The 15,288-nt window shown below is 37.5% G+C and overlaps 1 protein-coding gene across 3 annotated transcripts in view; it reads left to right on the forward strand.

The window, feature by feature from the left end:
• Window positions 1-15,288, forward strand: part of APAF1 (apoptotic peptidase activating factor 1) — a 99,464-nt gene that overhangs the window by 61,614 nt on the left and 22,562 nt on the right. For all 3 annotated transcript variants that reach the window (XM_082636027.1, XM_082636029.1, XM_082636028.1), the window contains 5 exons: window positions 3,445-3,573; window positions 6,148-6,273; window positions 9,910-10,029; window positions 12,291-12,407; window positions 14,105-14,230. In XM_082636027.1, the coding sequence (XP_082492153.1) occupies window positions 3,445-3,573; window positions 6,148-6,273; window positions 9,910-10,029; window positions 12,291-12,407; window positions 14,105-14,230 (618 nt within the window). The remainder of the gene's footprint in view (window positions 1-3,444; window positions 3,574-6,147; window positions 6,274-9,909; window positions 10,030-12,290; window positions 12,408-14,104; window positions 14,231-15,288) is intronic.

The raw sequence follows: 15,288 nt of genomic DNA on the forward strand, positions 1-15,288 counted from the left end.
CAGAACTACGCTTCAGGGAACGTCCGTAGGCCTTGTGAGGAAAGGTCTCCATGGTCACGGGTTTGGGAAATATTACGTATTACTTTCCGCTATTACAGGTACTTCAGTGTGTACAAACATATTTAAGGACTCCGGAGTCCTACAATAAAGAAACAATTTATGTTGTTTAACCAGTGTTTCTCAAATTTATCTAAAATATGGATGGAATGCTTTCTGCATTACTCTCTCCCCTTTCCCCATTTGAAATACATTGGTTTAGGTGATTTTTGAAGTTATTTCTTAGCCGTAAAATTTTATGATTTGGTGACTGAGAGAAATACTTATCAACAACTGAAGAAGTTCGTGAAATTTCTGTGAAGTAAATGAGGAAGGTATGCAAAGAAAGGTAAACGACAAGGAAATGTTTCTTCTTTATTCAATTCAAGTGATAGTTTACATTTGTAGTATTCAGAGTGCTCTTACATATAATTTCTTTTGATATAAATATACAAAGGGCACAGCAGATTGCAAGAGCCCTATGATAATAATGAGGCAGCTGAGGTTCAGAGCAGCCAAATAATGTATCCAGAGTTACACTGTGATTTGGAGAGCCGGGTCTTCTGATTTAGGGCTCAGTGCCATCCCATTCTGATGGTAATTTTAAAGACTTAAATAAGAGATATTACAAGTTTATTCTATTTTATTTTAAGCTTTATTGAGGTATAATCGACATATTGTAAAATATTTAAAGTGTATAATGTGATGATTTGATAAACGTATACTGTGAAGAGATTCCTCCCATCGAGCCAACTAACACGTGCCAGCTCACGTATTTGCCTTTTTTCTTTTTCTTTTTTTTTGAAAACATTTAAGTTCTACTCTCTTATACTATGCAATGTTATCAACTATAGTCACCATGTTATACATTAGATCCTCAGACCTTACTTATCTTATAACTAGAAGTTTGTATCCTTTTATCAACCTTTCCCTATCTCCCCCACCCAAGAGATTACAGTTTTAAAGAACACAGTTGAAATATACATATAGTTGGGGCCTTCCCTGGTGGTGCAGTGGTTAAGAATCCACCTGCCAATGCAGGGGACACGGGTTTGAGCCGTGGTCCAGGAAGATCTCACATGCTGCGGAGCAACTAAGCCCGTGCGCCACAACGACTAAGCCTGCGCTCTAGAGCCCATGATCCACAACTGCTGAAGCCTGTGCGCCACAACTACTGAAGCCTGCGCACCTAGAGCCCATGCTCTGCAACAAGAGAAGCCATCACAATGAGAAGCCTGCGCACTGCAACTAGAGAAAGCCTGCGCACAGCAATCAAGACCCAGTGCAGCCAAAAATAAATAAATAAATAAAATAAATCTAAAAAAAAAATATATATATATATATATATACACACATATAGCTGTATAAGAACTGAGGGGCCATTTATATTATTATTATTGATCTAGTAGTTATGACCGTTGGATCTTGGTTGCTTATAGGTTTTTACCCCTTTAGCAGGAAACCAAAGAAAAATATCTCCTTTTGTCTTTAAGTATGTTAAAGTCCGTAAGAACAGAAAGGAGCCACTACATTTACAAGATATGAAGATTTGTAAAATTTGCCTTTTTAACCATTTTAAAATACACAATTAACTGGCATTAATTGCATTCACAATCTTGTGCAGATATCACTACTTTTCCAAAACTTTTTCATTGTCCCAAACAGAAACACTGTAACCAGTAAGCAGTAACTCCCTATTCTCTCTCTTCAGCCCCTGGTACCTCTAATCTAAACTATGAATTTGCCTTTTCTAGATATTTCATATAAGTGGAGTCGTACAATATTGGTCCTTTTGGGTCTGGCTCATTTCATTTAGCATAACGTTTTCAAGGTTCATTCATGTTGTAGCATGTGTTAGAACTTCATTTCTTTTTATGGCTGAGTAATAATCTTATACTGATATACTGTATTTTGTTTATTCATTCATTTGTTGTTGGGTTGTTTTCACCTTTTGGCTATTGTGAATAATGCCACAAGAACTAGTGTACAAGTCTCTGTTTGAGTCCCTGTTTTCAGGTCTTCTGTGTATATACCTAGGAGTAGAGTTTCTGGGTTGTATGGTAATTTTATACTGGGCTTTTGGAGGAACCACCGGACCTTTCCGTAGTGGCTGTACCATTTTCTGTTCCCATTAGTAGTGTACAAGGATTCCAGTTTCTTTACATCCTGCCAACACTTGCTTTTTTCCATTATTAAAAATTATAACTATCATATTAGGTGTAAAGTGGCATCTCATTATGGTTTGGTTTGCATTCCCCTAATGACTAATGGTGTTGAGCAAAATTTGTTTAAAATTATCTGTCCAGTGAGAGAGGAAAATAATTTTATATTGTGTGAAATGCTTTCCTGTTTTAAAAATCTATAGGCCAGCTTTTTATTTTACCATGCTAAAATAAAGCTACCCTAAGATTACCCTTAACGACATGTAGCTTCCAGTTCTTACTCTTTGGTCTCTCTATTCTTTTCCTCTATTTCTTTCCAATTCTCTTGTGTTATTAGCCCACTCCTATTATTAGGTCTTTTTGCTACCCAGTAATTGGGACAGCTGCCTATTCCGTACTTGCCAAGTTTCCTCTATGACTGTCAGCCACTAATTTTTAAGAACAACTTGTCCTGGGAAGCATTTTAAGTATGATTTCCTGTCATTTATTGTTGGCCCCTGATGCCGTGCTGCTTACCGTCTATGTGTGCTCACAGGGCTATGCATTCACAAAACATTTTCATGGCTTCCACTGGAAACTTTTCTTTTTCCCTTCCTGAAGACTATGGCTTGGCCTTAAATCGTTATACTGTATATCGGTATAAACGTTTTTATCATTTGGCAAAAACTTTGGAAGAGTATATTCATCATGTAAACATTTTTCAAAAATTGAAATGAAGTTTGAATTACTCAAAAATAGCTTTTTTTGGTTCAAAAATGGGAAAATGATTGATAATGGAGTAATTTGGGCTCTGAAGAGAAATAGAAATGATTGAACTAATTTCATTTTAGTAAGCCTCTGCCCTATATTATTTTTATCATCTTCATTTTGAGTAGACATTTTCTCTTTTGAATAAACGAGCATTAGGGAGAACTGTTCTGTATATTAATTTGGCTAGTCCATTCATGTATTCACAAAGGTTTTATTTCTCTATAGGCTAGCATGATCATCTGTGATAAGTTTTCCTTTATAGGAAACATGTTTCAGGATGAGCAGTATTTAAAAAGTATATGTATATTAATTTATATCTTTTTAATGAGTTAATAATTTTGCCAATTATCAGTAATTGTAGTATTTTTTTAGGACTTACACTCTATGTTTGAAATGGGAGGGTATTCTTTTAGAAATAAATTTAGATTCACTTTGGGTATAGCTTATCTTTTAACATATTTACTTTTATAGATATCTCTCTATTTTATGTTGACAGCTGTTTGACATTCACACCAGTGACCTGTTGGCAGAAATCCACACAGGCCATTATAGCACTGTCCAGTACTGTGACTTCTCCCCTCATAACCATTTGGCGGTGGTGGCTTTGCCCCAGTACTGCGTGGAGGTGAGTAGTTGAATTTACTCCGTGAAGTCTGGGTCTTCAGAGGTACAAGGATGACAAAGAATGGGTTGCTTAAATTAAACCATTAACTGGTGAGGATGTTTGCTTGAGAAATTATAGTGTTTTCTTCATAGCATAATGACCTTTAGCTTTAGGATATTAAGCCACATTGACAGCTTTAATACTTTAGCAGTGATTGAAGAATTGGTTTGACAGTAAACAGAGAGTGACAGACAGCATCAGGCATTTATCGAACAGTCAGTATGTGCCAAGGTCTGGGGAAACAATGGCATGACCATTGGTTTCCTAGGCAGAAACATGGCATCTCTTAAATATGGGCACAGACTCTTCTGTAAAAGAAACGATGAGAAATGAGTCCAGTTCACATTTCTTAGATCATTGAGAAAGGTAAGATTTCCGGAAGTTAAAATTAGAATTGGTTAACCTAGAATTTTCATTGCTAAGCACTACTGAATAAAATGATTTCTTGTTTATATTTATAATTTTGCCCTTAACCTGATGGATTTTATACTCAGTGTCTATACCTAGAAGAATTCTACCCAGTGAGTTGCTGTATTAATTTTTTCAAAAGCAATGAATTCCCTGATATTTTTTCTCCATAGATGGATTAGTTTTTCCAAGCTTTGTTACTACTCATTCCTTGAATTTAGCTTACTACCAAGTAATTTGAAGCCCCTTGTGATTACAGTCCAAGAAGATGGGTATGGGCCTTTATTTGGAAAATAGGGAAATTCATTTGGTTCACAGGCTACCTTCAAAGAAAGCTTGACTATGGCAAGCACTTCTTCAGTGTTCTGAGCCTGTTTCAGTGATTTTTTAGTGAGTTCATCAACCTTGCCCTATACTTGAAGGTATGGCTGGAGAGTGGCTGAGCTATATAGCCCTTCAGCATGGAGATACAGACAAGATGAGAGTGAGTGGATAAGCTCTGTAAGCTCCTCCTAATTCTGAGTACAGCAGTGCAACTAACACTGAATAACTTCCCTGTGAGAATCTTCCCACTGGAAGCAGAGGCAGTGAGTGTGAACGAGCTCCAGTCCTGTTTGCAACAATGGGAGAGAGTAGGTGCTGTGGGCAGTGTTCTCTTCAGCAGAGGCCTTGAATCGAAAGATTCAGAGCTACTAGGAGATCTCACACCTTACCCGTAGATCCTCAAGGTAGGCGTGGTTGGAAATTTCCACTTCCTGGGTTTTGTCTGGATTTTAGGAGGAGTGGGAGAGCAACCCTTCTTTTGGCCTTCCCTGTCACTTCTAAAATCCTTACCCCTTGCTATTCTTAAAAATCTCCTGGAAACATTGTCTTTCTTCTTGAAATATAGGGACTTAGTTTTGGAGGCTGTGAGTGACAAAGAAATGATGAGAGAGAGCAAGAAGGGAAGAGAAAGAAGGATTTTCAAGGGAGATTTTTCAGTTGTGGAACCACTTTCATTTCTGGCCTTTAGCTCTGTATGTCCCAGATTGGACTCCAGAGATAAGGCAGAGAAAATTTCACATAACGAATTGGTAACCATAGAACTCACTGATTGAAAACTACTGGGCATGTGATGAAGTACTTGTTTTGTCCATGCTAGTTCTGAAATCATAAAGTAGGTCTGTAATTCAGAATGTAATGAGAGGAACTCAGGCACATATGATACATTGGACTGGAATATATTTGAGTAATTTGCAGCAGAACTCAGGACAAAATACAGCCAGGCTAGTGATAGACATTGACAATTTGTAATAAGCATGAATAACAGGAGAAGTATATTGGTTTTAGGGTTTTGCAGTCATTTGAAATGAGGATTAGATGACAGTGGAAAGTAAAATATGGAAACCACTTATGTTCATCCTATTATTGTTTTAGATTGATTTTTAAAAAATGGATAAAATGTTTGTATGACTCCAAATCAAAGCTTTATAATAAATTTTATTCAGGGAAGTCTGACTTTCATCCCTATCCCTTCCCTGCCACTCTCCCTCCCTACCTTCTGAAGGTAACCGTTTTTGTCTTAACATCCTAATGTTTCTTTTTGCATGTATAAACAGATATCTATATGTATAATATATAGCCTTTATATCCATCTATATGTATATCACATCTGTATCCATCTCTAGAGTCACATATTTATTTTTTATCTCATTTAGTATAGCTTGCATATATATATATATATAGAGAGAGAGAGAGAGAGAGAGAGAAACATATATACCCTTCTGCAGAAATCTATATACCATTCTTTGCTTTTTTGATGTAAACAACGTAACCCAGAGACTAGTCATCATCAGGGTGTTTTTCTCATTACTTTCTTAAGATTGCGTATTATCCCATTTTGTGATTAATGCAGTTTATTCAGTTAGTTCCCTGTTGATGGTCATTTGAGTTGTTTCCAGTTTTTTGCTGTTAAAAATAACAATGCAGTGAATAATCCACACAAGTTATTTTGTATTTTTGCTAATGTATTTTTGGGCTATATTCATGGAAGTGGAATTGCTGGATCATTCTTGCTATTTTTAATATTCTTGATGTATTCAAAATGCTTATGAATGTGATTTCCTATTTGTTGTGTTTATTCTGTAGTTGTGGAATATGGACTCATGTTTAAAAGTAGCTGATTGTAGAGGACATTTAAGTTGGGTCCATTGTGTGATGTTTTCTCCTGATGGATCATCATTTTTGACGTCTTCTGATGACCAGACAATCAGGGTGAGATATATTGAGATTTTCATTTTAGACACTTAATGATGGTAAGCTAAATCTCCTAGTTAAGAAATTGATGGGCAGTATTGAGGGAAGTAAAACAGGAAACTGCCGGTTTCATATTTATCCTTGAAAAGAGCTATTATGTGAACTATAGTAGTCTCATTCATTCAGTACATGTTCATTGAGTGTTACCATGGTCCAGGTGCTGGAGAAGTCCAATGATTAAACTGTATTTTGGTTAATTTAAATATATTACATTTGGGTCCTCAGAGTAACTTTTTTTTTTTTTTTTGCGGTACGCGGGCCTCTCACTGTTGTGGCCTCTCCCGTTGCGGAGCACAGGCTCCGGACGCACAGGCTCAGTGGCCATGGCTCACGGGCCCAGCCGCTTCGCGGCATGTGGGATCTTCCCGGACTGGGGCACAAACCTGTGTTCCCTGCATCGGCAGGCGGACTCTCAACCACTGTGCCACCAGGGAAGCCTGAGTGCTGCTTTGATTTGGTCTAATTGGGAGCAGTAATTCTTGGAATTAATCGTTTGGTTTTCCGGAAGGAGCTCATAATAGAGAACTCCCTTCCAATCCCACCATATACACAACATCACCTTCTTTGGATGAAGACCAGCCTTTGGTGTGGTTGTTGGCGGTTCACTTCATTTGCCTCACGATCTCTTCCATTTCACATTATTGTACAGTATCCACTTTTCATCGCCTGTCACAATTTGTTTTATTAATTAATTAATTAACATCTTTATTGGAGTATAATTGCTTTACAATGTTGTGTTAGTTTCTGCTGTATAACAAAATGAATCAGCTAAAAGTATACATATATCCCCATATCCCCTCCCTCTTGCGGCTCCCTCCCACCCACCCTATCCCACCGCTCTAGGTGGTCACAAAGCACAGAGCTGATCTCCCCGTGCGATGCAGCTGCTTCCCACTAGCTATCTATTTTACATTTGGTAGTGTATATATGTCAATGCTACTCTCTCACTTCATCCCAAACGGAACATTTCAATAGAGAATTGCATGTGGAAATATGATCAAGAAGGTTTTTTTCACTTATGTGGAACCCAAACATTAAACCAGTGAACATATTCAAGCTGGTGCAGGTGATTTTCAACACTTGATTTGGATATTTTGAGTATGTTGGCTGTCTCCCACATGGTATAACATTGATTGTTGTCAATTAATATCTCGATTTGATTGTTATCAACTTCAACTAGTCTACCTGACCGTGGAGCATCATCCAGCAAGAAATCTCCAACACGAAACTTCGCAAACCATTTTTGACATGTTTGGTCTGTCACAGCACCTTCTCCATACACTGCACAAATCTTTTCTTTTGTGTTTCGGTTACGTTCTTTTTTTAAAAATAAATTTATTTATTTATTTTTGGCTGTGTTAGGTCTTCATTGCTGTGCGCGGGCTTTCTCTAATTGTGGCGAGTGGGGGCTACTCTTCCTTGTGGTGCGTGGGCTTCTCATTGTGGTGGCTTCTCTTGTTGCGGAGCATGGGCTCTAGGCACGTGGGCTTCAGTAGTTGTGGCACGTGGGCTCAGTATTTGTGGCTCGCAGGCTCTAGAGCACAGGTTCAGTAGTTGTGGTGCACGGGCTTAGTTGCTCTGCAGCATGTGGGATCTTCCCGGACAAGGGCTTGAACCTGTGTTCCCTGCATTGGCAGGTAGATTCTCAACCACTGTGCCACCAGGGAAGCCCTCAGTTGCGTTTTTACCTTTTTTGAAATGATAAAGCATAATATGCCCAAAGTGTTGCTTTTTTCTTCCATCTTCAGTATTAAAATAGCTACACAAAAATTCACCAATTTTGATGTCTTTTTTAAAAAATGCATGCTGATATGGCAGTTGTCACATATAGTCTAATAAAATTGTTTTGAATGAAGTTAAAGACAACTAAGTGCTACTAGAGCCGTCTTACGGAAAAAACTGAATGAACGTTTTGGCCAACCCAACAAATACGTACTCCAAAGTCTGCCATTAAATTTCTCTACAGTACAGCCTATTCTGTACCAGTCTGTCTTCTGTTTTATTCCTACAGGTAACCTACACTGAATTGCTCACATTTCCCCAAACACCCCGTACTTCCCTGCTTCTGTACTTTTGCTTATGTATTTTCTTTTTTTTTTTTAAAGGTATTTAAAAAATATTTATTTTATTTATTTATTTTTGGCTGCGTTGGGTCTTTGTTGCTATGCAGGGGCTTTCTCTAGTTGTGGTGAGTGGGGGCTGCTCTTTGTTGCAGTGCACGGGCTTCTCATTGCGGTGGCTTCTTTTGTTGCAGAGCACGGGCTCCAGGTGCTCGGGCTTCAGAAGCTGTGGCTTGCAGGCTCCGGAGCACAGGCTCAGCAGCTGTGGCACATGGGCCCAGTTGCTCCACGGCATGTGGGATCCTCCCAGACCAGGGCTCGAATCCGTGTCCCCTGCATTGGCAGGCAGATTCCCAACAACTGCGCCACCAGGGGAGCCCTATGTGTTTTCTTATGTTTGGAATAACCCACTTCTCTGTATCTCTCCTTGTCGAAATCCTAACCTACAAGTCCCCTCAAGCTTTCAGTGAAGCCTTTCCTAGTATTCCATTTGGAGGAATGTCTTTCTCCTTTAATGCTATGTGACTGTGTGTCATTTTCTTATGGTACTTATCAAATTGTGCCTTGAATTTAAGCACAGACTTATTTTTGTTTTTTAACATCTTTATTGGAGTATAGTTGCTTTACAGTGGTGTGTTAGTTTCTGCTGTATAACAAAGTGAATCAGCTATATGTATACATATATCCCCATATCCCCTCCCTCTTGCATCTCCCCCACTCCCTATCCCACCCCTCTAGGTGGTCACAAAGCACAGAGCTGATCTCCCAGCACAGAGTTATTTTAAAACTCTTTACCACTAATGCTTCACTGCCCCTCAGACTTGTTCACACATCTTAAATTATAAGCTCTTTGAGGCCAGAGACCCTGGTTTGTCCCTGTAGCATCTAATACAGTGTCTTGTACAAATTTATGTTTAGCTAAAATTTGTTTAGTATTTACTGTATGCCAGACATTGGGCAAAGTACTGTGCCTGTGTTAATTTGCTAATTCTCATAGCAATCCTGTTTTGCAGCTGAGGAAACAGTCACAGAAAGCTTAAGTCAGTGCTGTTTAAACTGCCAGTCTCAATAAGGTTGAGCCAGAATGTAAATCAATGCACTGCTTCCTTCATCAAGAAAGTCTTGTTTAAAAAAATCAACTGTATCATAAGCATACTGTTAAGAGTGTATTTAGTGATATAGCGGATTTGCTCCTTATCTTGGTATCAAACAGTGAGAAACAGCAAGAGGTCCTTATCTTTGAGCAGCACCAGGTTAAGTAATCTGCCCAAAGTCACAACTTTCAGTAGAACTAGAATTCATACTAAGGCATTTTGATTCTAGCATTCATTACTCTTAATAATAACTGCTTCTTCCTATACTATGTAATTAATAAATTTTTATTGTTGAATTATAATCTAATTGAAATTTTCTAGCATTATAGGCATTTGGAGAGTGAAGTATGATTGTATATTGTTTTTAAGATTAAGACTTGTCTTTGCATTATTTCAGAGAATGCAGTTATCTTACTTTAGTATTTTAATTTCTTAATCAGCTCTGGGAGACAAAGAAAGTATGTGAGAACTCTGCTATAGTGTTAAAGCAAGAAATAGATGTTGTGTTTCAAGAAAATGAAGTGATGGTTCTTGCAGTTGATGATATAAAACGTCTGCAAGTGAGTATTTTTTAGAAAATAGTTGGAAAAAGTGTTTTGATTGAACTCTCAATTCAAAATTTTTCTTGTTTGTTTTTGGACTTGATCATGTGTAATTGTATAGTATCTAACAGATGATCAGTAGGTATCAGTTTTATAAATATGTGGGTCTTGAGCTGAGGCTCACATATGCTAGTATTTAGAATTAAACAAGGTGATACCTTGCTTTACCTCATTCCTCTCCTGTTAGTAACTGGAAGACAGGGAGCAAGAACATGTGAGAATGAGATGAAATAATGGAATGGAACTAGAGTGAAGAGAGAAATAGAATAGAGAAGAGAAGAGAGAAATAGAGGGAGCACACACATGGAAGGTGTGAGATGTAGCAAGAGCTTGAGACAGACTGACAGGGTAGGATGGAGCTTAACAAGTTCTAAAGCTGCAAAGCTCAGCTTGATGTAGTAGAGGGAATAGTGACTGTTCACTGAGGAGACCAAGGTACAAGTTCAAGCTTTATCGTCAGCCAGTTCTGTGATGTTGAGTAAATAGCACCACTTCTCTGAACCTCACTTTCTTCACCTGTAAGGTCCTTTTCATTTTCAAAAATCTGTAAGCTGCTTTATAGAGTCAAGGTGAAATCCAAACTCAGGAAGCAGAGATCTGGGAATAAACTGTCTATGGCGTGTGGTAATTTCTTCTCGTCTGCTGTGAGGGTCAGAGTCAAGCTGTGAGACACCTCTAAATATGGCTTGTTTTGTATTTTACAAGCTTTACTATTGTCCTTAATGTGTCGATGAGGAGCTCCTAATGCCCTGTATTTCTGGGATGAATTGGGGTGTGGAATTGAATGTGATTTCCTCATTACTGATTTTTAGCAGACTGATTCTTCCACTTGGGTTTTTTTCCACTACAGTTTTCTTGTCAAGTTCAATGCTTATATTACCTTTATTAGATTTGTGCAACCTTTCTTTAATAGTTGTCATAACTGAGACTTCAAGAAGTCATCTGACTATAAAAGTATTTTATTCTATGTCATTGACTGTGGGAGAGTTTAGAGGACAATTAAACTGACAGGTAATAGTTCCATTTAAGTGAACATACATTTTTTAGTCACTACTTAAAAAAGTATGGAAATTGATTTTTGAGGGAAAGAAGATATTCACCTTTTAGTAATTCAGTCTTCATTTTGAATGTTTAATTGATCAGAACATGCCAGGTAAAATATTGTAAAGGAAAAGCTATCTTGATTGATTGACCCTATAATCTTTGTACCTGAAACGAAGGTGACTGCTTATTTCATATTGAAAAATAATTCAAGACTTTTAGGTTGTAATTGTAGTTAGAGAGATGGATCTGACAGTTAGTTAAGATTGAGAAATATTTTCCCAGGTCACATGTTTTAGTTGAGTGATAAGGTATTTTTATTAGTGGGATTTTAAAGAATAATCATTAGTTTTGGTACAGGTTATGAAACTTGGTACTCTTTTTTTTTTTTTTTTTTTTTTTTTTTTTGCGGTATGCGGGCCTCTCACTGTTGTGGCCTCTCCCATTGCGGAGCACAGGCTCCGGATGCGCAGGCTCAGCGGCCATGGCTCACGGGCCCAGCCGCTCCGCGGCATGTGGGAACTTCCCAGACCGGGGCACGAACCCGTGTCCCCTGCATCGGCAGGCGGACTCTCAACCACTGCGCCACCAGGGAAGCCCGAAACTTGGTACTCTTAGTCTATGCATTACAACCCAAATTGTGCTAATGGGTTGTTCTCCAATGCCTCCTCCTCCCAAAAGAAAAAGGGGAAAAAAATCTTAATTTACACTGTTTGGTAATTTGGAGGATATAAAACCCATTTTAATTTTAATTTGTCTTTTTATGTAATGTCTGTCTCAGTCCTGTTTCACCAAACCCCTTGAAAAATATCAGGGAAGTGTATTTTAATAAACTATAGCCCTATTAAAATGAGCTTTGTGAAGAAATGGGAAACAGTGTGGAGCTAGCTGTGGGATTACAAATCAGATGTGCCTCAGGTGGTGGGCACAGCAGCTGCTTTTTAAACCTTTTAAAGCTTGTTTTATTTTACAAAAATGTATATGAACCACAAAAGTGAAATGAAACGGAAGTGTGAAGTGCTAAATGCAGCTGCTGAGAATAGAATAGGGTTTTGTTGTTCCCCCTGGGAGCTCTTGTTGGTTATATTCATTTTATTTTTTTCAGTTGAAGTCTCTGTTCTAAAGAACAAAAACTGCTCTTACAGTCTAATACCTGATTGTGACTTATTTTTCATTAGCTCATTAATGGAAACACAGGTCAGATTGATTATCTGACTGAAGCTCAAGTGAGTTGCTGTTGCTTAAGTCCACATCTTCAGTACCTTGCATTTGGAGGCGAAGATGGAGCCATTTGGGTATTCAGTTCTCTTCTGCAGAGGCATTCTGTGGAGTATAGTTTTTGTTTAAAATTAATGATACACCTGGCGTTGTAGACTTATATACTAAATAAATCTTTCTATGATAATTAGTCGTTCCTCTGTTAGATTAAAAATAATCTTACAATCCTATTGGTTGTATATTTTTCATATTGCTTTTACTATTCTTTCTCATACTTTTTGTCTTTTTGTGTTCCTTGTTCTCTGCCCAGTTGTCTTGCTGTTCTCCAAATATATCAAACACTGTCAGAGATTTAGCTAACTATGCAAAAAGCATTTTTTCTCTTCTTAGAAACTTGGCCGTTTAGGGGTGTAAGTTGTTTCCATGTTGGTTCTGATCAGGTTCATCGGGAATATCAGTGCAGGTGCCTTATATTTACCTATTTCACCAGTCCTCGCTGTTCTACTTTTGGTATTAGAAGTACACCAGTTTACCACCTGAAATCCTTAATTGATCAAATAAGATCAAATAAATAAAAATGAAATCAGCTTGTAAGGAAAAAAAGACAGTATAATAAAAATCATTTTGGAAAAAAGTGATTTCATCACAAGTGAAATTCATCATAAAAGCACATTTTCTCTAGCTACATAATAGTTTTTCAAAGAATATTGACTCCTTTTCTCACCTGAGCTTTTTGGAATTGTTTATTAATTAAAAATTAATTATTAATAAATTAATTTATTAATTATGCCACTAGCCACATTTATTTTACTTTGGATTCATTGTCGTAAGGAATTACACAAATATTCTCCAGTCCATATTGCCCCACAAAGAGGAGTTTTTTTTACCTTTCAGCTTTATTGAGATATAATTGACATACAGCACTGTATAAGTTTAAGGTATACAGCATAATTATTTGACTTACATCATGAAATGGTTATCACAGTAAGTTTAGTGAACATCCACCATCTCACGTAGACACAAAATCAAAGAAACAGAAAAATATTTTTCCTTTTGATGAGAACACTTAGGATTTACTCTCTTAATAACTTTCATGTAGAGTATACAGCAGTGTTAATTATATTTATCGTGTTGTACATTACATCCCTAGTGCTTACTTAGTACATATTGACTTTTTTTGGTGAGAGTTTATTTGAAAGCCTTTTTGACATAGTTGTTATTTTTTGAGTTCTTTTCTACTTTCTTATTCTCTGTATTTTGGCGTATTAATCTTTAGCCCTTTCAAGTCTCCTCAGTGTACTGCCTCCCAGCCTGCTCGTATGCTCTTTTCCTTTACCTGTCTCCCTCATCATCCTTTATCTTGCATTGTCTCTGTGTTGTTTTATAAAGAGCTTGCCTTATCTCTCAACCAGGATTTTTTTCTTTCTTCCTTCTCATCCATCTTAAATGTCATTTTCTTTTTGGTGGCTGAGCTCAGACTGCTACTTGTTTGATGAATTGGGTAGTTGAATACTCAAGAAGGACCACTGGTTCCTACTGCCATCTGGTCATTCCAGTGAATGTTTTATTTTAGGGTGTGTATGTGTGTGTGTGCATAGATGTGCATGTCTGTATTTGTGCCATTCATTTGTGTATCTTTAGTTAAACTGAAAGCACTGAGATGGAAATTCTATACCCTTCTGTAGTCTAGATTCGATTTAATATTTTGGGGTTGTAATGCCTGGGTGTTGCTGAATTTCTTTGTATTAATTTTCTCTGGTTTTTTACTTTGAAGATTTTAGAACTCCTAAACAACAGAATCTTCCAATCCAGGATTGGGCACAAGAACACTGTATGGCACATCCAGTTCACAGCTGATGCAAAGACTCTTATCTCAAGCTCTGATGACTCTGCAATTCAGGTGAGAGGGAGGTTGAACTTCTAACATACATAATGCTGACTCTAAAGAAGGAACACTTTGATTATGCCTCAAATCTGATATGTATTTTAAACTTTCAGATCAGATTATTTTGGGCTTCCCTTTAGATTATGCACATGGGCATAAATAAAACCCGTATTTTTCTGTGAGTGAGGCAGGCAGTTTGACTCAAAACCCTCTAGTGGGAGATTGTTTATTTTGAAAATCAAGGATTCATTTGAATTCTCCCACCTGCCTTTGTATTTGGATTTGAATCAATAAATATACTTTTTGCCACATTTATGTAATTTCTGTTTTACTTTACAGTAGTAAAATCTAATTGAAATAATTTCATTCTTTCTTTAATAGTAAGATGTTTATTACAGGGATAAAATCCTGTGAAAAAAGAATAGTTTACCATAACAAAGGATTGTGGATCTAGAGGCCTTAAGCCTACTGTATGTTCTTTATTTTTTAATTTTTTAACATCTTTATTGAGGTATAATTCTTTTACAATGGTGTGTTAGTTTCTGCTTTATAACAAAGTGAATCAGTTATACATATACATATGTTCCCATATCTCTTCCCTCTTGCGTCTCCCTCCCTCCCACCCTCCCTATCCCAGCCCTCTAGGTGGTCACAAAGCACCGAGCTGATCTCCCTGTGCTACGTGGCTGCTTCCCACTAGCTATCTATTTTACATTTGGTAGCATATATAAGTCCATGCCACTCTCTCACTTCGTCACAGCTTCCCCCTCCCCCTCCCCGTGTCCTCAAGTCCATACTGTACGTCTGCATCTTTATTCCTGTCCTGCCCCTAGGTTCTTCAGAACCTTTTTTTTGAGATTCCATATGTATGTGTTAGTATATGGTATTTGTTTTTCTCTTTCTGACTTACTTTACTCTGTATGACAGACTCTAGGTCCTTCCACCTCACTACAAATAACTCAATTTGGTTTCTTTTTATGGCTGAGTAATATTCCATTGTATATATATGCCATATCTTCTTTATCCATTCATCTGTCGATGGACATTTAGGTTGCTTCCATGTCCTGGCTATT

Source organism: Mesoplodon mirus (genome assembly GCF_964341445.2).
Source record: "Mesoplodon mirus genome assembly, chromosome: 11".
NCBI classification, from domain to species: domain Eukaryota; kingdom Metazoa; phylum Chordata; class Mammalia; order Artiodactyla; family Ziphiidae; genus Mesoplodon; species Mesoplodon mirus.